The sequence below is a fragment of the Armigeres subalbatus genome, chromosome 3 (genome assembly GCF_024139115.2).
Source record: "Armigeres subalbatus isolate Guangzhou_Male chromosome 3, GZ_Asu_2, whole genome shotgun sequence".
Lineage (NCBI taxonomy): Eukaryota > Metazoa > Arthropoda > Insecta > Diptera > Culicidae > Armigeres > Armigeres subalbatus.
Genome location: NC_085141.1, coordinates 14,298,179 through 14,318,487, shown reverse-complemented (window position 1 = coordinate 14,318,487; position 20,309 = coordinate 14,298,179). Strand labels below are relative to the sequence as shown.

The following is a 20,309-nucleotide window of genomic DNA, read 5'->3' as shown; positions in this document are numbered from 1 at the left end:
GTAGCCAAATGGCGTCAGACGGCGGTACCAAGATCGACATAGGCGCACGGATAAAGAAAGCAAGGGCTGCCTTTGCGAGTTTAAGAAATATCTGGAAAAACAGGCAGATAAGTGAACGCACCAAAATACGAATTTTCAACTCTAACGTGAAATCTGTGCTGTTATACGCTAGCGAAACATGGTGTGTATCAGTGGAGAACACTCAACGGCTGCAGGTGTTCATTAACAGATGCCTGCGGTATATAATTCGGGCCTGGTGGCCTCACAACTGGATCTCAAACAACGAGCTCCATCGTCGTTGTCACCAGAGGCCGATAGCAACAGAAATTCGGGATCGGAAGTGGGGCTGGGTCGGCCACACTCTACGTAGGGGCGGAAACGATATCTGCAAACAAGCATTAGACTGGAACCCAGCGGGACATCGCATCAGAGGCAAACCCTGAGGCTCATGGCGGCGAAGCCTCAATAAAGAAATAAAAGAAGTCGACCGAAATCTAACCTGGCAGCAGGTTAAAGCGATAGCCGGGCAACGCTCAGGATGGAGATCTTTCAAGTCGGCTCTTTGCACCACCGGAGGTGTACAGGATCCATAAGTAAGTAAGTAATTGCACTCGAAGGCGCTATAAGGAGATCTGGCGTGCAGAGGAACGGTACTATCATCACACGGTCGCATATGCTCCTGGGCTTTGCGGACGACATCGACCTTATTGGAATCAATCGCAGAGCAATAGTGGATGCTTTTGTCCCACTTAAGAGGGAGACGGCGAGGATAGGCTTAACCATTAAGTCTACCAAGACAATGTACGTACATACATAGTGACAGGTAGAGATAGAGGAAAACCTAATGGTGTTGGTGCTGAAGTAGTGCTTGATGGGGATGTGTTTGAAGTTGTTGAAGAATTTGTTTACCTTGGAACGCTTGTGACAATGACGTTTCCCATGAAGTAAAAAGGCGTATTGCTACTGCGAATAGGGCCTTTTAAGGATTACGTAACCAGCTTAGGTTCCACACATGCAGACGGATACGAAATTTGCTCTATACAAAACTCTGATTCTACCAGTGGCCCTTTATGGACATGAAGCATGGACGTTAAAAGAAGCGAACCGGAGAGCTTTCGGGGTTTTCGAGCGAAAAGTGCTGCGTACAATACTCGGAGGGAAACTAGAAAATGGTGTGTGGTGTAGACGCATGAATCATAAACAGTATCAAGTATACAAAGAAGAAAATATTGTGAATCGTATAAAACACAGTCACTTAGTGCGAATGTCGGAAGAAAGAATGGAGAAAACAATATTCAACAGAGACCAGATAGAGGCCGACGACTTCGTGGAAGGCCCCGAACACGCTGACTGCACGCGGTGGAATCGGACCTGGGGACCCTAAATGTTCGGAGAAACTGGAGGAACATCGCCCAAGACCGACGATTATGAAGCTTTACAATATGCCAGGAATAGGTGTATTGACGCTGTAACCAACCAGGTTTCCAGGTAGGTGGTAAGCCGAACACATAGCTAGAATGTCGAACAGTGTGTGTTTGGCGACGTGCAGCCAAGGATCCCCGAGCAGGAGCGACGACCTCGATAACAGAAATTGGTATGAACTACCCTTGCATAAGCAGGGTTGTTACGACTAGGCGGATTTCGCGATTTTCGAGGATTTCACGGATTTGGCGCGGATTTAGTTTTAAGTGAAAATTTAATAAATAAAATTCTAGATCTAAGGACGTTTATTTAAAAATTAGTTTCATGTCTTTCTGGATCTTTCATTATCAGATGTTGTTGAGTTGAAAAGCAGGCTTTGCTTCAGTTAGAATGTATGTAGTTCTCAGTCGCGCGGATTTGGCGCGGAATGGATTTCATGTAACAACCCTGCATAAGAGGTAAAATACCAAAAATTATATGCAGAATACTTGAAGTATAAAACATGCTTAGGTATTGTGTGCTCCGCTATTTGCTGTCCGTGCTCGCGAGCGAGGGCTTGCTATACGACCTGTCTGTTATGCTGCCGAAATAGGAAAGAGGCCGATTATAAGAAGGTACTCGTCACGTCGGTGCACTTCGCGTGGATGACAGTCCAATCGGTTCGTTATGTCGACGTCGATGTTTGTACTGTCAAACACTGTTGGCAATGGAGGGATAGGACAACCATATTTCTGTACCCCCACAGGTATTTCAATACCAAACGAATAATAACTTGTTATGCATTTGGTATTGAAATAGAATTGTAATAACAGAGTATGTTATGCCTGAAGTATCGTGCATATTTTTTTATGTCTTTATTAACGAGACTTGCAGCCCTAGGCTGGCTCATATCGGCGTGCATATTAATTTTTGGTATTACTCCTTTGGTATTTTACCACTTATGCAAGGTTAATTCGTAACAGAGTATAGTATCAATAGCATAATGAGGTATGATTGAGCCAATTTCTCCTGCTCGGGTCGAGCTGAATGAAGACGACTTTTATGTACTGCAAGGGCAATTCCGGCCTCAGTCTGAAAAAATAAATAAAATAAATAACTCTTCAAGAAGAAGGTTGAACAACATACGCGTTTTTTTTAATCACAACACAATGGGAGGCTAAGATAAAACTTCTGGCTTCTCTCTATTCCATTTAATTCCACCACGTTCAGTTCAATCAAAGGTAATTGCCTATTTCCGGGGAATAAACCACCCGACTTGGACGTTAATTTACAATGTTATGAAAACTCATATGTGAATATGTACGTTATGTGGAAGATATTGATTTGGAAAATGTATTGGAGGTAACCACTTTCCCTTCGATGGGACTCGAACCCATGACCCTACAGTACGCTAGACTGGTGCTTTAACCAACTAAGCTACGAAGGACCTCCGTCGGCCTTCGCAACCTAGCGGCTACTGAACGAGCTCGAGTTTCCCAAATTGGACGCATAGTCAAATCACTCGCAATCCATTTCTCAAGCCAATACTTCCACATGTGTATTGTACACGTCCACATTAGAGGAGCGTGAGTATTTAGAATGTCTGGCGGCTATACACATTCTTCATCAGCAACGGTACTGATCAAGTCAGGCACGACCGACTGGCAAATAGCTTACACAACCTCACTTGATCAGTACCGTTGCTGATGAAGAATGTGTATAGCCGCCAGACATTCTAAATACTCACGCTCCTCTAATGTGGACGTGTACAATACACATGTGGAAGTATTGGCTTGAGAAATGGATTGCGAGTGATTTGACTATGCGTCCAATTTGGGAAACTCGAGCTCGTTCAGTAGCCGCTAGGTTGCGAAGGCCGACGCAGGTCCTTCGTAGCTTAGTTGGTTAAAGCACCAGTCTAGCGTACTGTAGGGTCATGGGTTCGAGTCCCATCGAAGGGAAAGTGGTTACCTCCAATACATTTTCCAAATCAATATCTTCCACATATCGTACATATTCACATATGAGTTTTCATAACATTGTAAATCCACCACGTTGCAATCTTTACAGATACGTATTTCGACCTGAACTGTAAGGTCTTCTTCAGTGTCTCGTACATGACTCGATTTGTTCGTCATACGTAGTCGAGTCATGTACGAGACACTGAAGACGGCATTACAGTTGATGTCGAAATACGTATCTGTAAAGATTAGAACGAGGTAGAATTAAATGGAATAGTACTAAAGACGTCTTATGACAGGTGAAGACATTCCACTAAAAGAGCATAATAATTTTCAAAAAATGATTGCTATTGAGGAAACCGAATGCGAGAGAAGGTACGAACATTCAATAATGCAATCACCGAAGTCAGCACCCCTTTCTCCATCTATGTGTATAGGATCCCAACTATCCACGGTGTGTCTACACCCAGGTTTTTTTTTTACACGGTTTGGTTTTAGTCGTTTAAGACCTTCAGCATCAATGAAACAATGAGTTAACCCCACGAAAAAATTCAGAAAAAATCAAAGAAAATTCAGGGGGTATTTAGAAAGCAGTGAAAATTCAGGTTACCCGAGAAATTAATGAATTCCAACCGTGTAAAAAAAAACCTGGGTGTATAAGGAAACATTATTTTTCAAAAATCAGTATCTCTGAAACACCCACCACGTGAAAGTAGATGCTCTCCTCTTTCATATAGTGGATAAACTAAAATGTTCTATCGGGGGATCTAGAACAATTTTTATTTTTATTCACTATTTTTAGTGCAAATTCCACAGAAATCTCAAATGATAGCCTACTTAACCCGCCCAAAAATGTATGGAAAAATGACCCCCGATAGTACATTTTATAGTTGCACCTACGTGAAAGAGGAAAACCTATACTTTCGTGTAGCGAATGTTTTAGCGATACTGATTTTTTGAAAATAAGCTGCTTCGGACAAACACACCGTGATCCCCCAGTTCGTAAATTCCTATCAGCACAGCATTATATTCTTCTGGTATCAATAAACCATCTTACATCACTCCATTATTACAGTTCCGTTGTATCTCATCATTAAATATGACTAGACTATACTAAAACATATGAAATAAAATTTATTGGCCTAGGAAGTAGGGGGAATGACGGCTTTGGCAGGTTTTGTTCTATTATTGTCAGGGGGATTTTTTATGACTGATTATGCTCAAATTTGGCATAAACATTCTTTGCATATCAAAGAATATTGTGGCCAAATTTCAAAAAATTTGGTCGACAAAAACCCCCCTGCCAATAATAGAACAAAACCTGCCAAAGCCGTCTTTTCCCCTAGTTTATAACATAGAAGGATTATCAATACATTTGCCTCGCGGAGATTCATATTAATGCATTTTTCCAAAATTACACCCAAGCGACGTGCTGCGTGCTTACTCGATTCTTATGATGACAAAATATCGCGGTGTTTCCTAGGGTGTGATTGATCTTCGAATATGAAACGCGTGCCACGGGATTTCCATCACATGCGCTTTTGGAAGCATTGCTGCGCGGTAGAAAAACTATAAATCAACATTCGAAACAAAATACGGAAGAACTATTCACTTCACGGACAAAAGAAGCAAAACGAAAGTTCAAGGTATAATTAAAAAGAACAATCAAACAACACATTGGCACATTGTTTGGCGACTTACTGGAAAAGAATTCCATGTGACAAGTTCACTCTTGCACAGCGTTATGCTTCCAAAGGGATTAACGAATGGAATTATGAGTCCAAAAATAATTCTGAGCCTTTCTGCTTTATAATCGAATTAGGGTGAATTTCGGGTGTATTCAGTCAAGTATAAAAGACGTACTTTGGAGGGCGATGGCTTGAGTTGTTAATTAGTACAACATCACACATCGCTCGTTCAGAGTAGGGATAGTTCGACTCATAACATCGGTTCGAAGTAGTTCGCCTCAAGCAAGCGATTTTCTTCGGCCACAGAAAGTGTGAAAGTGTTCCGGTACATACGATAAGGAGGACATTTGTAACAATGGTTGCATTCGCGGAGCCACATTTCCAGGCCTGGGTGCAAAGTGCGGCCACCAACTTGACTGTGGTGGACAAAGTACCACCGGAAATGCTGCACATGGTTGATGCTCACTGGTATCAGTTCCCGCCAATGAACCCATTATGGCACTCACTGCTTGGATTTGCTATCTTCGTCTTGTGTTTCATTTCCTTAGTTGGAAACGGAATGGTGATGTACATCTTCACCAACACTAAGACACTACGGACTCCATCTAACTTGCTGGTTGTTAATCTGGCTTTCTCGGATTTCTTGATGATGTTCACGATGGGTCCCCCAATGGTGTACAATTGCTACCACGAAACATGGTCTCTGGGACCGTTCGCATGTGAGGTGTACGGTATGTTTGGATCACTGTTCGGTTGTGTCTCGATTTGGTCTATGACTATGATCGCCTTCGATCGCTACAACGTCATTGTTAAGGGTCTGTCGGCCAAACCCTTGACGAACAACGGAGCGCTACTGCAATTGTTCCTTGTTTGGGGATCTTCGCTCGGCTGGACCCTCGCACCATTCTTCGGATGGAATCGATATGTCCCAGAGGGCAACATGAGCGCTTGTGGAACTGATTACCTGACCGATACTCTGCTAAGTCGCTCATACATCCTTGTTTATTCAATTTTCGTGTACTTTTTACCATTGCTGCTGATCATCTACTCGTATATATTCATTATTAAGGTAAATATTGTCACAGATAGTTAGCATAGAAATATTTAGATTTACGTTCATTTTTCTAAATAAACAGGCGGTATCTGCGCACGAGAAGAACATGCGCGAACAGGCTAAGAAGATGAACGTTGCCTCGCTTCGGTCTTCTGATGCTCAGAAAACCAGCACTGAGATGAAACTCGCCAAGGTTGCCCTGGTCACGATTTCGCTGTGGTTCATGGCCTGGACTCCGTATCTGGTCATCAACTATACCGGTATCTTCAAGACTGCTCCGATCACCCCGCTAGCCACCATCTGGGGATCATTGTTCGCCAAGGCTAATGCCGTCTACAACCCGATTGTATATGGCATAAGCCATCCGAAGTACCGTGCCGCCCTATATCAGAAGTTCCCCTCTCTATCCTGCACGGATTCCGTTGACGACGGTCAATCGGTGGCCTCTGGTACTACAACCGTGGCTTCCGAGGATAAACCATCAGCCTAAGCTCCTTACATCGTTTGGGATATCCATCAGTGATATCGATATTGTATCAGGGATGCTACTGTACAGTTCATTTTAATAATAAGAAACAAATATCTACACAGATAATTTGAAACAAAGTTATACAAATATCACGAGATGTACAAACCGCAGGCTGAAGGTCTCCCGAATAGAGAGAATAATAAAATTTCATTGCGTTTGTTTTACTTCTCATTGTGGTATTTCACCGAACGCGAAACATCTGGATTCCCAGAAAATAAAGCCTCTAGTATTCTGTAAAGCTTGAAAATCCCACTGATTTGCGGTAAAGCCCAGCTTCCATAGGCAATTCATCAAACCACCCGGGCGCCCGTATCCAGATAATCAATTCTCTCCCGCCAGTTTATGGCTTTAGACCAGAGGCGTAAATAAGAGGTTGCCCTTCTATGAACAACTTTCACATCATATTTGAATGGCTATCAATTTCAATTGTATTTGCTTAATGAACGCCCAAACCACCCTTTTCCATAGAAAGGATCGTGACTACTCACTGATTCAGCTGATCATCGAAACGCATAGATCACAAATGATTCACTACACATAATAAGGGTTGTTACTTCCGCTCGCTGTCACGTGCCATCGCTAATTAAGAGCACAAATATTGGGCTTACACAGCTATGTGTCGCCTCTAATTTGTTCCCTTTTGTAGTCTGTAGGTAAAGTTTGTAACTGTTCTGTTGGGAGGCGCAACCTGTTAGCAAATTCCCAAGCGATCAATTAATCGGTTATTCCCCACCACTCACAGACCGCTAGCTCGACGCATCGTTGTCAGGTTGTGTCAATACAGCCGCCGACGATGGACCGCTGCATCGAAGCTTGTCGATGACCGATCAATTATTCATTTAATATCGATGGCTCGAGAAACGATGCAAACGCGGCGAGTGGGAGTATCAGTCATAGAAGCTGCCTTTAGGAAGGAAGCGCACATGTTGCCTTGATTGCGTTCATCAGCACTCTACGTTCGATCGGCGCTTTTTCGCATGCAAATTATGGTCACTCGCCATCACGCATGCAGCGACCAAAAATACGCAAGTTGATATTATTCAGAATTGAAGGTATATGATATAAATAGCTTGTGTGGAATATTCATTCATGATGATGATACTGTTGCATAAACATGTACCTACTCGCACTTTTTGAGGTAATGCGTACAAAAAAATAACAAGCTGAAACTAAAAGTATTCAAGTGTGATTTATTCAGTGGCTTTAGCTCCTTCAAGGACAAAAATCTCGCTTAACTTTTCAAAAGGACCTAAGTAGCATTTTTCTCATGAATTAATTTGAGTACTGCAATCAAAAGCTTTCATGATGTTCTGTTGAATGCGCTATTCAAATTAATTTATGAAAAAAATGTTACTTAGGTCCTTTTGAAAAGTTAAGCGAGAAATGCTAGTTTAAAACAACCATTTTTTATTTAATCTACAGTTTTGTTTGTATCGAGGTCAACATCCGTTCGTTTCAAACATGCAAATAAAGACGCATTCCGTGCCGAATCGTATTCGGAGCTAGCAGCACCCTCTCAGATTTCAATGAAATTTCCAGGACATGTAGAATTTTTCTCAGGTTCTGGTGAAGAGACACTGAAAATTAAACATTCAATTGTATCGAGTCGTATTATCTTCTATGTCGTTCGTAATAGTTGTTTTTAAAGGTGGCTTATTGGGCCAGAGCAAACCTCCTGTCTCATCGGAGGGCCGTCGTGTCAGGGCTGTTTAGCGTCCCACCTAACACCAGGACTTGGGCTTACGTATAATACGTATCTGTCAAGGTACAATAAAGTGATGGAATTAAATGGGATTGTACAAACTCGTCTTATGACAAGTGCAATTGGTTCAATTGGGAACAAATTTAAATAAAATCTGAACTTTTGGTTGCTTGGGGAGGCTCCCGTTTTGAATGGGATGCCGTTGAAAACGCGAGTGCATTTAGTTTTGGATACAGTGAGGATTGTCCTTAAAGGTACCTGATTTTTAGCCTTAGTTAGTTATAGTTTTCTAGAAATCTCACAGGGGCGTTTTGGCTAGAGGGCACATTATCCCGTCTTACCCTTGCTTTTGTAGGGCTTCACTCACTTAGCGGATTTTGAGTCAGTGGTTCACTCGAATAAAAAAATCATTTTGAGTTCGTTCTACGACCCGCTCAATCGTCAAAATCCTTGAGAGGTGTACAATGTGCGTTAATCCCGCAGTCCATACTGTATGTCATAAACAAATATTTGTCAAGGATATCTATCTATTGGGCTATGAAATGGTGAGTTGACATCCGGGAAGGGGCGCCTAACATAGCTCTGGTCCTCACAAGTTCCAATACTCACGCTTCCTTCCAACCTACTGTTCCCAAAACATCAATTTGTTCGAGAATCCAATAATGAAAGAATACGGACTGATTCTACGGCAACGACTCTTAGCGCGAAACAACGGACACGAATAGGAACATGGAACGTTTTAACCCTAGCCCAGCAGGGTAAATTGGCACAACTTGCCAATGAGGCACGCCGCATGAAGCTTGAGATCCTGGAACTGAGTGAAGTCCGTTGGCCAAACTTTGGAGAACACAAAACGCCGTCGGGACAAGTTCTGCTATACTCTGGTTTACGAGGTGAACACGCTCCCCGGCATCGCGGAGTTGGCTTCCTACTAAGCGCTCAGGCACACTCTGCGCTTATGAAGTGAGAACCTATAAGTGAAAGCATAATCGTTGCCAGATTTAGAACACGGGTCCGAAACCTTACTATAATCCAATGTTATACGCCAACCGATGCTGAAGATCTGCAAAACAAAGAGAACTTCTACAGTCAACTCAATGCCGTCGTAGATAGAATTCCGAAGAGTGATATCAAGATCTGTTTGGGCGACTTCAATTCAATCGGATCCTTCAACTCGAACCATGAGCGCATTATGGGACGCCATGGTCTCGGAGAAATGAGCGAAAACGGAGAGCTGTTCGCAGAATTTTGTGGTAATAACGACTTGGTGATCGGGGGATCGCTCTTCCCTCATCGACCGGTTCACAAAGTCTCGTGGGTCTCCCGTGACGGCTTTACAGAAAATCAAATCGACCACATCTACATCAGCAGAAAATGGAAACGGAGCCTTCTTGATGTACGGAATGAACGTAGTAACGATATCGCGTCTGATGATCAGATATTCCGGAAGGTGGCAGCGTGGAAGACCAATGGACCGCCATCAAGAATGCCTTCATCGCCACCAGCGAGAACAATCTGGGCGAACTGCGCACCCAGAGAAAACAATGGATCACCGATGAGACCTGGAGGAAGATAAATGAGCGAAGAGAAGCCAAAGCTGCGATAGAGCAATAAAAAACAGAGAAGCCAAAGTCTTAGCCCGTCAACTATATGTGGCTCTTGAAAAGGAAGTAAAACACTCATGTCGACGGGACAAGCGAGCGTGGGCAGACTCTCTGGCCGACGAAGGAGAGAGAGCCGCAACATTCGCCTCCTCTACGATATCTCACGACGCTTAAGTAGGGCGAAGATGAATGCAACGATGCCTGTGAAAGACGCGAATGATCAGTTATTGACCGACCCAACTGACCAGCTGAAACGCTGGTTCGAGCACTTCGAACAACTTTTTCAAGTGCCAGCCAGGCCATCACCACCTCGGCATGATCTGGCAAGGATCAGACGTATAACACGCGTCAATACCGAAGCTCCATCACTGCTAGAGATTCAAACAACCAACCAAAGCATGAAATCAAATAAAGCCCCAGGGGTCGATCGCATATCAGCCGAGATGCTCAAAGCTGACCCCATGACATCCGCTCAACTACTGCATCGTTTATTTCGTAATATCTGGGACACCGTGGACCATATTGTCACGCTCCGCATCATTCTGGGGCAGGTCAACGAATTCCAAGAGTCCCTTTATTTGGTATTCATTGACTACGAAAAAGCTTTCGACCGTCTCAATCGCGCGAATCTCAGTTGGGCGCCCTGAGACGCAAGGGGGTTCCTGAAAAAATCATCGGCCTCATCGAAGCACAGTACGAGGCCTTTTCGTGTAGAGTGCTGCACAATGGGGTCCTGTCCGACCCTATCCGGGTCGTAGCTGGTGTGAGGCAAGGATGTATTCTATCACCGTTACTGTTCCTCATCGTAATCGACGAGATTCTGGTAGATGCGATTGACCGTGAACCAAACCGCGGGCTGTTCTTCTTCTTCTTCTTATTGGCATTACGTCCCCACACTGGGACAGAGCCGCCTCGCAGCTTAGTGTTTATTAAGCACTTCCACAGTTATTAACTGCGAGGTTTCTAAGCCAAGTTACCATTTTTGCATTCGTATATCATGAGGCTAACACGATGATACTTTTATGCCCAAAAATTGTTTAGACCGGCGCCGGGAATCGAACCCAGCTACCCTCAGCATGGTCTTGCTTTGTAGCCGCGCATCTTACCGCACGGCTAAGGAGGGCCCCTCGCGGGCTGTTATGGCAGCCTATAACCATGGAGCACCTAAACGACTTCGAATTGGCTGATGACGTTGCACTCCTCGCGCAACGACGCTCTGATATGCAGAGTAAGCTCAACAACCTTGCCGAGCACTCCTCTTCGGCAGGTTTAGTCATCAACCTCAACAAAACCAAATCGTTGGATGTAAGCACGGTGACTCCTTCCAGTTTCACAGTAGCCGGACAACCAATGGAGAATGTTGAAAGCTTCCAATATCTTGGTAGCCAAATGGCGTAAGACGGCGGTACCAAGATCGACATAGGCGTACGGATCAAGAAAGCAAGGGCTGCCTTTGCGAGTTTAAGAAATATCTGTAAAAACAGGCAGATAAGTGAACGCACAAAAATACGAATTTTCAACTCTAACGTGAAATATGTGCTGTTATACGAAACATGGTGTGTATCAGTGGAGAACACTCAACGGCTGCAGATGTTCATTAACAGATGCCTGCGGTATATAATTCGGGCCTGGTGGCCTCACAACTGGATCTCAAACAACGAGCTCCATCGTCGTTGTCACCAGAGGCTGATAGCAACAGAAATTCGGGATCGGAAGTCGGGCTGGGTCGGCCACATTCTACGTAGGGGCGGAAGCGAAATCTGTAAACAAGCATTAGACTGAAACCCAGCGGGACATCGCAGCAGAGGCAGACCCAGAGGATCATGGCGGCGAAGCCTCAATAAAGAAATAAAAGAAGTCGACCGAAATCTAACCTGGCAACCACCCCCATGCAACGGCTGTCATCCACGAACAACTCTAGTACAAACTCGTCGTATGACAAGTGAAGACACTCCACTAAAAGCTCAAAATAATTTTCAAAATTATTGATTTTGGAACTACCTCCTTTAATCATGCTCAACATTTGCAATTTATATATGACTAGCTATATGTACCCGGCTTTGCTCGGAACTGAAAAGTAAATTATGCAATTAAAATGTCCAATGCTGTACCACGAAACCCACGAAGGTAGATCTACCGCGCATCTAATTGTATCAATGTATCGATCTACATTCGAATCTCTACATCTCGATCTTCTGTATATCGTTATTTCTCCCTATGTCGATGGTTTCCTCAGTCCATTTAATCTACAAACATTTGGGCTTTCTACAACTCGATAACCTCCCTATTTCTCTATGTCGGTGTGTTCTGATCATATTTTGATCAGGATTCACTCTCCTTATGTCGATATGTTTAAATTTTTAGGCTACTAGACTATCTTTGAACAATCAATAACAGAAAACGACAACAAACGTTTTTCATAGCAACAAGCCTTTTTTGAATCTGGTACCCATATCAATTTTCCTTCCATTCCTCGATCTCTCCCTATCTCGATGGTCCCTTCAATATCGAGATGTGGAGAGACGACTGTATTTTATATATCTATGGCCCTTCTACATTTTCAATAAACATCTTTCAAAAATAGAGAATATGTGTACCAAATCTGGTTGGAATTGGTTCTGGGGGTTGGGAGTTACCGAGTTACACTGAATCGTTTTCTAAACAAAACCCCTCCCTCCACTCCTCCCCCTTTTCCTAATAACTCTCCTACCTTCTTTGGTATCTTTTCCTTAGGACAGAGAATGTGTGTACCAAGTCCTAAGAAAAAATCAGTTCAGAGGGTTGGGAGTTACACTGAATTGTTGGTTTTCTAAAGAAAAAAACCTTCCCTCATAACCTCCTCCTTTCCCCAATGACCCTCCTACGTCCTTTGTTATTTGTTCATGGAAGAATGTGTGTACCAAATTTGGTTGATATCGGTCCATGGGTTCTGAAGTTACACTGAATTGTCCGTGTTTTGAATTATACTCCTCCCTCCCAAATAATCCTCCCATAATTAGATTGAAATCGGTCCTGGGGGTTGGGAGCTACACTGAATTGCTCGTTTTTCAAAGACAATCCCTCCTTCTATACCCTCCCCCTTTTCCTAATGACCATTCCACCCCCTTTGTTATTTTTTCTATAGGATAAAGAATGTGTGTACAAAATTTTGTTGGAATCGGTAACGCTGAGATGTTCGTTTCCTGAACAATACCCCTCCCTCCAGACCCTCCCTCTTTCTCCAATTACCTTCCCATATAATCATTTCCTCATAGTGAATATGTGTATGAAATTTGGTTGAAATCGGTCCTGGCAGTTGAAAGTTACACTAAATTGATCGTTTTCTAAACAAAACCCCTCCCTCCACCCCTCCTCCTTTTCCTAATGACCCTCCCACCCCCTTTGTTAACTTCCCCTGAGGATGGATGAAGGGTAGTAAAAATTTCACAAATGTTCAAAAATTCCAACTCCCATATGTCTATCAGCTTCTTTTTGATGATTTAAGAGTCCTGGAAGAATTTCAGGCAATTTGGAGGCGATTTAGGGGTGGCGCAACGACAATTTATGTTTATATGAACATTTATATGAAAAAAAAATTAAATTTGTTCAAACTATCCTACAAATATCAAATAGTTATGAATTCAATTGCCCCCCAATCTCCATTTTTGAAATCTATACAAACGAAACCTGAGGTTAACTCTGTGTGTACCAAATTTGGTTGAAATCGGTCAAGTGGTTCCGAAGTAGTTAGCGAACATACAAAAATACCTAGAATGGTTTTTATCGTTTTTATATATATATATATATATATATATATAGAAAAAAGATTTGTCACGCTTTTCAAACAACCGCCTCTCCCCTCTTTCTTAGGTCGTCTAATAATAGTTTTGCCAAGTCTGCTGAGACCTGAGAGTCCACGCCACGGTTCGGCCCATCCACCTTTGCTCATCAACGGCTAGCTAATTATGAACCCTTTTCACTATGTTTTATAATCCACTAACCGCATCTGACGTCAAACATCATCAGCAGTCGCACACCGATCCATAAATTTCATTCGCGAAAAGTTATCCCGCGATTGTTGCTGTTATCCGCATCCGAAGCGATAGCGCAAATCGACAATGGATGCGGCTCGACGTATAAGCATCAAGTCCAAAAGCGATCGCGCTAAACAGCACAACAAACATTCAGCAAAGTTTGCGCGGAGGAACAAGATCACACGCTTCCTCTCTCGCGATCGTTTATGTCTATCGGCGCCAATCGTTGCCGTCGTCCGTCGTCGTTGTCGTTCGAAGATCCGATATTAGTGCATACAGTGGACAAAGTGTAGCAGCAGTGGTGTGAGGTCAATTGGATCGTTATCATCATCATCATCGGACAAATGCGTGGATGCGTAGAAACGGCGAGGGAGTAGCTGATCTATGTCCCCTAAGGGGGATCCTTCTCGGTGTGGAAATTTGGCCTTTAATATTTGCGTTGAAGATTGACAGCCTTGACGCAAATATATCACGTTGGGCGGTAGTCTCCCAAAAATCTTTTGGATGTGAAGACAACTTCCTAAGCATACATGGTGTCGGTGAATTCAATTCAATCGTGCAATTCAGAGTAATTTATTATTTCAATTCGGGTGTACACGAAAACTGTTGTGCAAACATAGCGCGAAAAAATACGTGATTGTGATTTGAGAGGATTCAATTGAAACGATTCCAAGCATCAGTATTATTCGAACACCCAAAGTGGGATAGACAACTGGAGCAGCCTGTTTTCTTCGAAGCTAACGGCAATACTTTTAACCAGGGACTTGTTGATCTGCTAAACAGCATTTACCAAATTCGAGACAGAACGCAACACCAGGTGAATGCGTGAGGAACTTTACTAGTCATCAATATGGAAGCCAAGTAAGTACCCGGAGGAATCCACCAAGGTCAACTGTGGAGTGGGTAGGCCGGAAGTTCGGCCTATTTAGAAGTGCAATTTACGTGTTGAGAAACTGTTAAGGATTAGACATGTGAGGGAAACGAGGAAAGGCATGGACGATATCTTTGGACGCAATGTATAATTTAATTACTCGAATGTGTGTGCGACATGTTGCACGGAATATTAATCTTGTATTCGGGTCTAATAGATCACGCTGTCGAAAATTAAAAATGAGCATGCAGTAAAGGTTTTACGACCAATTGTCAGCTCGGAAGCTTGAATTAGCCTTCTGAGCATTATTATAGTGGAATAAGCAATCCAGAAAACATAAATAGTAGGACGTAATGGGTTCGAAATATGTATTTGTTGGCTTCCTTGTAACATCATAAACATGTTCATGAAAAGGCCAGTATAGAAATTATGTACAAACACGCAAGTTTCTAATGCAAGCAAAGTTAAAGTAAAAGAAGCACTTTTTTCCTTTTACCTGATGATTCTATTATTTATTTTTGTGCTAGGTTATCATGACTCAGGCAGCAGCATTGAAACCGAAAATCCATTTTCTATAATTCACACTTGCAGAAATCAAGTACACTGCTTACATAACGCAGGTCATGAGATTGTTGTCTTAGCAACGACGACCACTCAATGTGATAATTTTAAGAAACATATGACCGACTCTATTTAGGTTTAACCATCAAAAAACAAAATTAAATGAACGCATCTCTTCATTTGAATACACCCGATTCAGTGTTTACACGGATTTTATTCACACGGCCGTGTAAAAAATCACTTACAAAATGTATACAAAGTTTCTCTATTTTGCATAATTTGGCGAAGAATCATAAAACTTTTTTTACGCGAATTTTCGAATTTTAAACTGAAAACTTGTTTTACAAGTGTAACAAAAGAATCGAGTGTAATTCGATTACAAGAAAACAACACCAAAACGTTAAATGTTAAATGAAGTAAACAATGTTTTTCATTGCCAACCAAAGACATTTTGGGAAGTTACGTAAATGCTGTTTTCAACGGTAGTGCCTGAAATCTGCAAGATGCTATTGCGATAAATCTGCCTGATGTGATCGTGCTTCGTAGGAGTTGTTTGAACGACAGATTTAGCATTCGAGCAGTCCTGCTGTGTGGCGAATCGTTCAGCCTGTGCATTCATAATGTGCAAACACGACAGCACACAATGCTATTGAGATCAAATGTGTATCGACTGATCTGATTAAGTAATGATTGAAAATGAAACAAGAATATTGTGGATAAACCAACAGGTTCAACAGCAATACATCATTATTAATTAAATCAGCTACTCAATTTTAATACAGCCCTATTTAAAGAGTTGAATAAAGAATAAATCCAACCTTGCCATTTGGTGTAGGAAAAACCTGCCATAATTTGAATACGTCTATAAGATTTATGTGATCTTGCATGCGCTGTATAAACCCCCTGAGCAAAAGTCGAGAATTTCCAATAAGGGTGGAGCAATTGGGGTTTTGTGCATTCGTAGCGACTGATGCAAGAACATTGAGTGGGTAATATTTTTTCCCCTCGACAACGAAACGATAATTCGCAGATTGTGCCTAAAAATTGGATTAGTTAAATGTTAGAGTATGGCGATTCAGTGCAAAATCTTTTGCATTTTTAGCTATTTTTAGCAGCTTCACCTCGAATGCTCGGATTGATTCGAAATACTTGGTGCAATTTTTCCATTGGTTAAAATATGGAGGGGTTGGTGGATCTTAATCTAATTTAGAAATAGGGGTGATCGGGGCAATATGGACCACCTAAGGAAATCGTTCCAAAAAGCGCTGAAAAGCTAAAAAAACCCGTTCAAATGTAGTTGACTTATACTAGAGAATTTTACCTTTCATATTACGTCGATGAATGACGAAAAATGCGTTTGGAAATTGTTGGAATGCATTTTTGAGAATGTATTGATTTCAATCTGTGTTCCCGACTATACGAGGCAATATGAGACACCATTTGGGGCAGTATGGGCCACCCTTCCAAAACCTTTTTTTAGGCGAAAAAAGTATAGTAATATAAGAATATGATATTCCTACAACAGTTGTGAGTATTCCATACCAAATAAAATAAAAAAACTGCACTACAGCGGACTGAACTGATTTGCCACTCTTCACCGTTTGAACAGCCACATTTCAATTGGTATTTTTTTCTGTTTCTATCGCAGTAATGCGCTGTAGTAATTTTTCCGTAATGAATCTTACATATATGATAATATTCTTGTATTTGACTACTGAAATTTGAACTTGTTCGCATTTTAGGGCCAGATATCTTGTTTTATGCAGGTATGGCCCGTATTGGTTTTGAGAAAAAAAAAGTTTTATGATAAATTCAGATTTGTATCAATATAAACATGTGTGCACAATATTCAATTTTAATATATCTTTTGATTGTGGTATATTTTTGACCTGTATTTTGATCAGTTTTGTGTCAAAACCTTATTTATAAACTTGAAATCTTATAATAATTTTGCCTATGCAGCGAAAATCTACATTTTCAAGTGTATTTTCATGTTTGAATTGAATTTTAATGCGGTTTTCACGTTGATGCATATGTGGAGCATCCTCTTAAAGATCATATAACTTTTACATGATAAAACTTGTCAATAAGCTCAAAATGAGGGTGGCTCATATTGCCCCTACTGCCCCTATCTCAGTTGGGTGGTAATATGTAACATCGATAAAAAAATTTAAAATTAGAAAAACTTAAACTAGTCCCAAAGTTTTACATAAAGGGTAACGAAAGGAAATGTTAGACTAGGCGGTAACGTTGGCTCATTACGCAAATTATTCAATAATTCAGCGATAAAACATCTGCTGCGACGAACGGACGAGCCTACTAGGCCTGGGTCACGACAATGACGTAGCCGGTAGCCGGATTTAAATTGGAACCTCGGTTTTTTGGTTGTCAATGTTTTGTAGTGCTCCAGGAAAATATGTGATACGTAGTGAAAGGTGGAATCAGGTAACGGTAAGAAAAAAAAGCAGAAGACAGAATCGATAAAAAATCATTACAAGAGAGCATATAAATATATAAACAGAAATTTCTCCGGTACGCTCCCTGACGGCACGGCAAATGGAAACTATGGTCGTATGCTGACAGGGAATACGGAGGGGCAAATCTTACTGAGCGTCTGTTCTCCATGTCAGGATCGGCTCACAACAGCGTCTGTTCTCCATGTTAGGGGCGGATGATAATCGTCCGAGTACCTGCGAGGGACTCTAAGTGAAACTGTGCACCATGATCCACCGGAAATAAGGAGGAATAGTCCTCCGGAAAATTAGGAGCTTTGGTGTCAGGCTCTGCAAGCCAGCCTTTAAAAATATATACGCAAGGAACAATCAACAAGAGAGTACGGACCGGAACCATCGGCGAAGACCACTGCGATGAAAAGGGACTAGCGATTAGAAACTCGGTTCGTGGAACTGCAAATCTCTCAACTTCATCGGGAGCACACGCATACTCGCCGATGTGCTCAAGGACCGTGGATTCGGCATCGTAGCGCTGCAGGAGGTTTGTTGGAAGGGATCAATGGTGCGAACGTTTAGAGGTACTTTCATAGTGATGGGCGATATGCAATCGCGTGATCGGGTGGTGGCCGATCAATGAGAGAATGTGCAGGTTGAGGATCAAAGGCCGGTTCTTCAACTTCAGCATAATCAACGTCCATAGCCCACACTCCTGAAGCACTGATGATGATTTGTTTATTTGTTTATTTAGTTTTATTTATGGTGTACATCAACAGATTGTTCGTAATTCTAATGATGATTTGAAACTAGTATGGTCACTACAATAATAACTAATTAACAAAACAGTAAAATTACGCAATGTCACATGTTGTACGTTAATGCTAATTTGTAGCAGAATGTCTTGACAATCAATCCTTCCTTGCATAATATCAGCGACGGTCAGTGCTCTGCTTAAGTCCCTACGGATACGCAACGCAAGAAGGTCGATCAGCTGGTAGCGATCCTCGTAACCAGGGAGGCGAAATGGATCTCTCCATGATAGTTTGCGCAATGCAAAACGAACAAAGCGGCGTTGTATTGATTCGATGCGCTCCGCGCCGTTGCTGTAGTGAGGACACCAGACCGCCGAGCAGTATTCCAACGTCGACCAGACGAGAGAGCAGTAGAGTGCCTTCAAGCAATGTACGTCGGTGAAATTCTTCGCCACCCTGAACACAAAGCCAAGCGTTCTGGCCGCTTTATCGACGACAAAGGATATGTGTTGGGTAAATGTAAGTTGCGAATCCAGAAGAATTCCCAAATCTTTCACCCAATGCACTCGGTTGATGGTCGTGTCGAGAAGAGAGTAACTAAACCGGATCGGTTCCTTCTTTCGTGAAAAAGTAATTACCGAACATTTCGCCGGATTGAACACAAGTCGGTTCAGAGTACACCAGTCAAACACAGTGATCTGGTTTTGGAGTGATGGGCAATCGGCTATTGAGCAGATGCGAAGCGCGGAAACTATCTGAGCAACAATCGCCTAAAGCAACCACCAGCTCGCGTCCGGTCAGATATAATCGAGGAGATTTCCACCGCTCCAAGTCTGTCAAGCTTGGCGATTGCAATTTTATAGTTCAGCTTATCGAATGGTGCAGAAAGATCCGTGTAAATCACGTCCGTTTCAGTGCGTGCTATCCGTGACGTACGACGTTAGGCACAAGCCAGCAAACACAAGATCGTATATCATAGCGAATAAGTATACAAAGTGGAGGCCATATACGTGCATTTTGCAAGCAGTCAAATGGAGGAATGCGCCTATATCGCTTCCGCCTTGTACACTTATTCGCTAGCATATGCGATTTTGTGTTGCTGGGAACAAGTTAGTGGTTGTTGAACGGCCAGCTGTAAAACCATGTTGGTCAGCGCAAATATATTGTTTGCAGTGGGCATTCAGCGGGTCCATGACAACCAGTTCAAAAAACTTCCCTTTTGCACTAAGCGATGTGATACCCCGGTAATTGTTCACATCACGCTAGCTCCCCTTTTTGTAGAACGGAAACATATCTGCAGTCTTCCAGCAAGATGGGAATGTTCCACTGGATAGAGAGCGTTGGAATAACAGGAGAAGGGGTTCAAGCAGACAGGTAATATTCTTTTTGAGAACCATCGATGGAACACCATCAGGACCAGGCATAGATGATGTCTTAAGCTTAGACATCACTCTTGAGATGGCTTCGACATTCACCTCGATATCATCGAGCGGTTGATTCGCTAATGGGACGTTTCTGGCAGCGGTGGTAACGACATCAACAGGTAGTTGTTCGTCTTCAAACACACTGGCAAATTTAGCTGAGAACAGGTTGCATCTACCTTGTTGGGTGCTTGCAGATTCACTATTGAATACCATGAACGATGGAAATCCAGTCTCTTTGCGCTGTTCATTTACGTAGCTCCAAAAAGACTTTGTGTGAGATCTTAGTCGTCGCTGTATCC

At 42.4% G+C, this 20,309-nt stretch overlaps 2 protein-coding genes across 3 annotated transcripts in view; both read left to right on the top strand.

Moving 5' to 3' along the window:
- Positions 1-5,262: 5,262 nt before the first annotated feature.
- LOC134223373 (opsin-1-like) lies at positions 5,263-6,783 on the top strand. Its single transcript, XM_062702510.1, has 2 exons — positions 5,263-6,119; positions 6,187-6,783. Exons 1-2 carry the CDS (start codon positions 5,406-5,408, stop codon positions 6,592-6,594), a joined length of 1,122 nt encoding a protein of 373 aa, XP_062558494.1. The 5' UTR covers positions 5,263-5,405; the 3' UTR covers positions 6,595-6,783.
- Positions 6,784-14,072: 7,289 nt separating this feature from the next.
- LOC134226618 (uncharacterized) overlaps positions 14,073-20,309 on the top strand; it is a 31,457-nt gene continuing 25,220 nt past the window's right edge. The window contains exon 1 of one of the 2 annotated variants that reach the window (XM_062707505.1): positions 14,073-14,813. In XM_062707505.1, coding sequence (XP_062563489.1) covers positions 14,803-14,813 — 11 coding nt within the window. In that variant the 5' untranslated portion in view covers positions 14,073-14,802. The remainder of the gene's footprint in view (positions 14,814-20,309) is intronic. The other variant, XM_062707506.1, reaches the window with a different exon arrangement.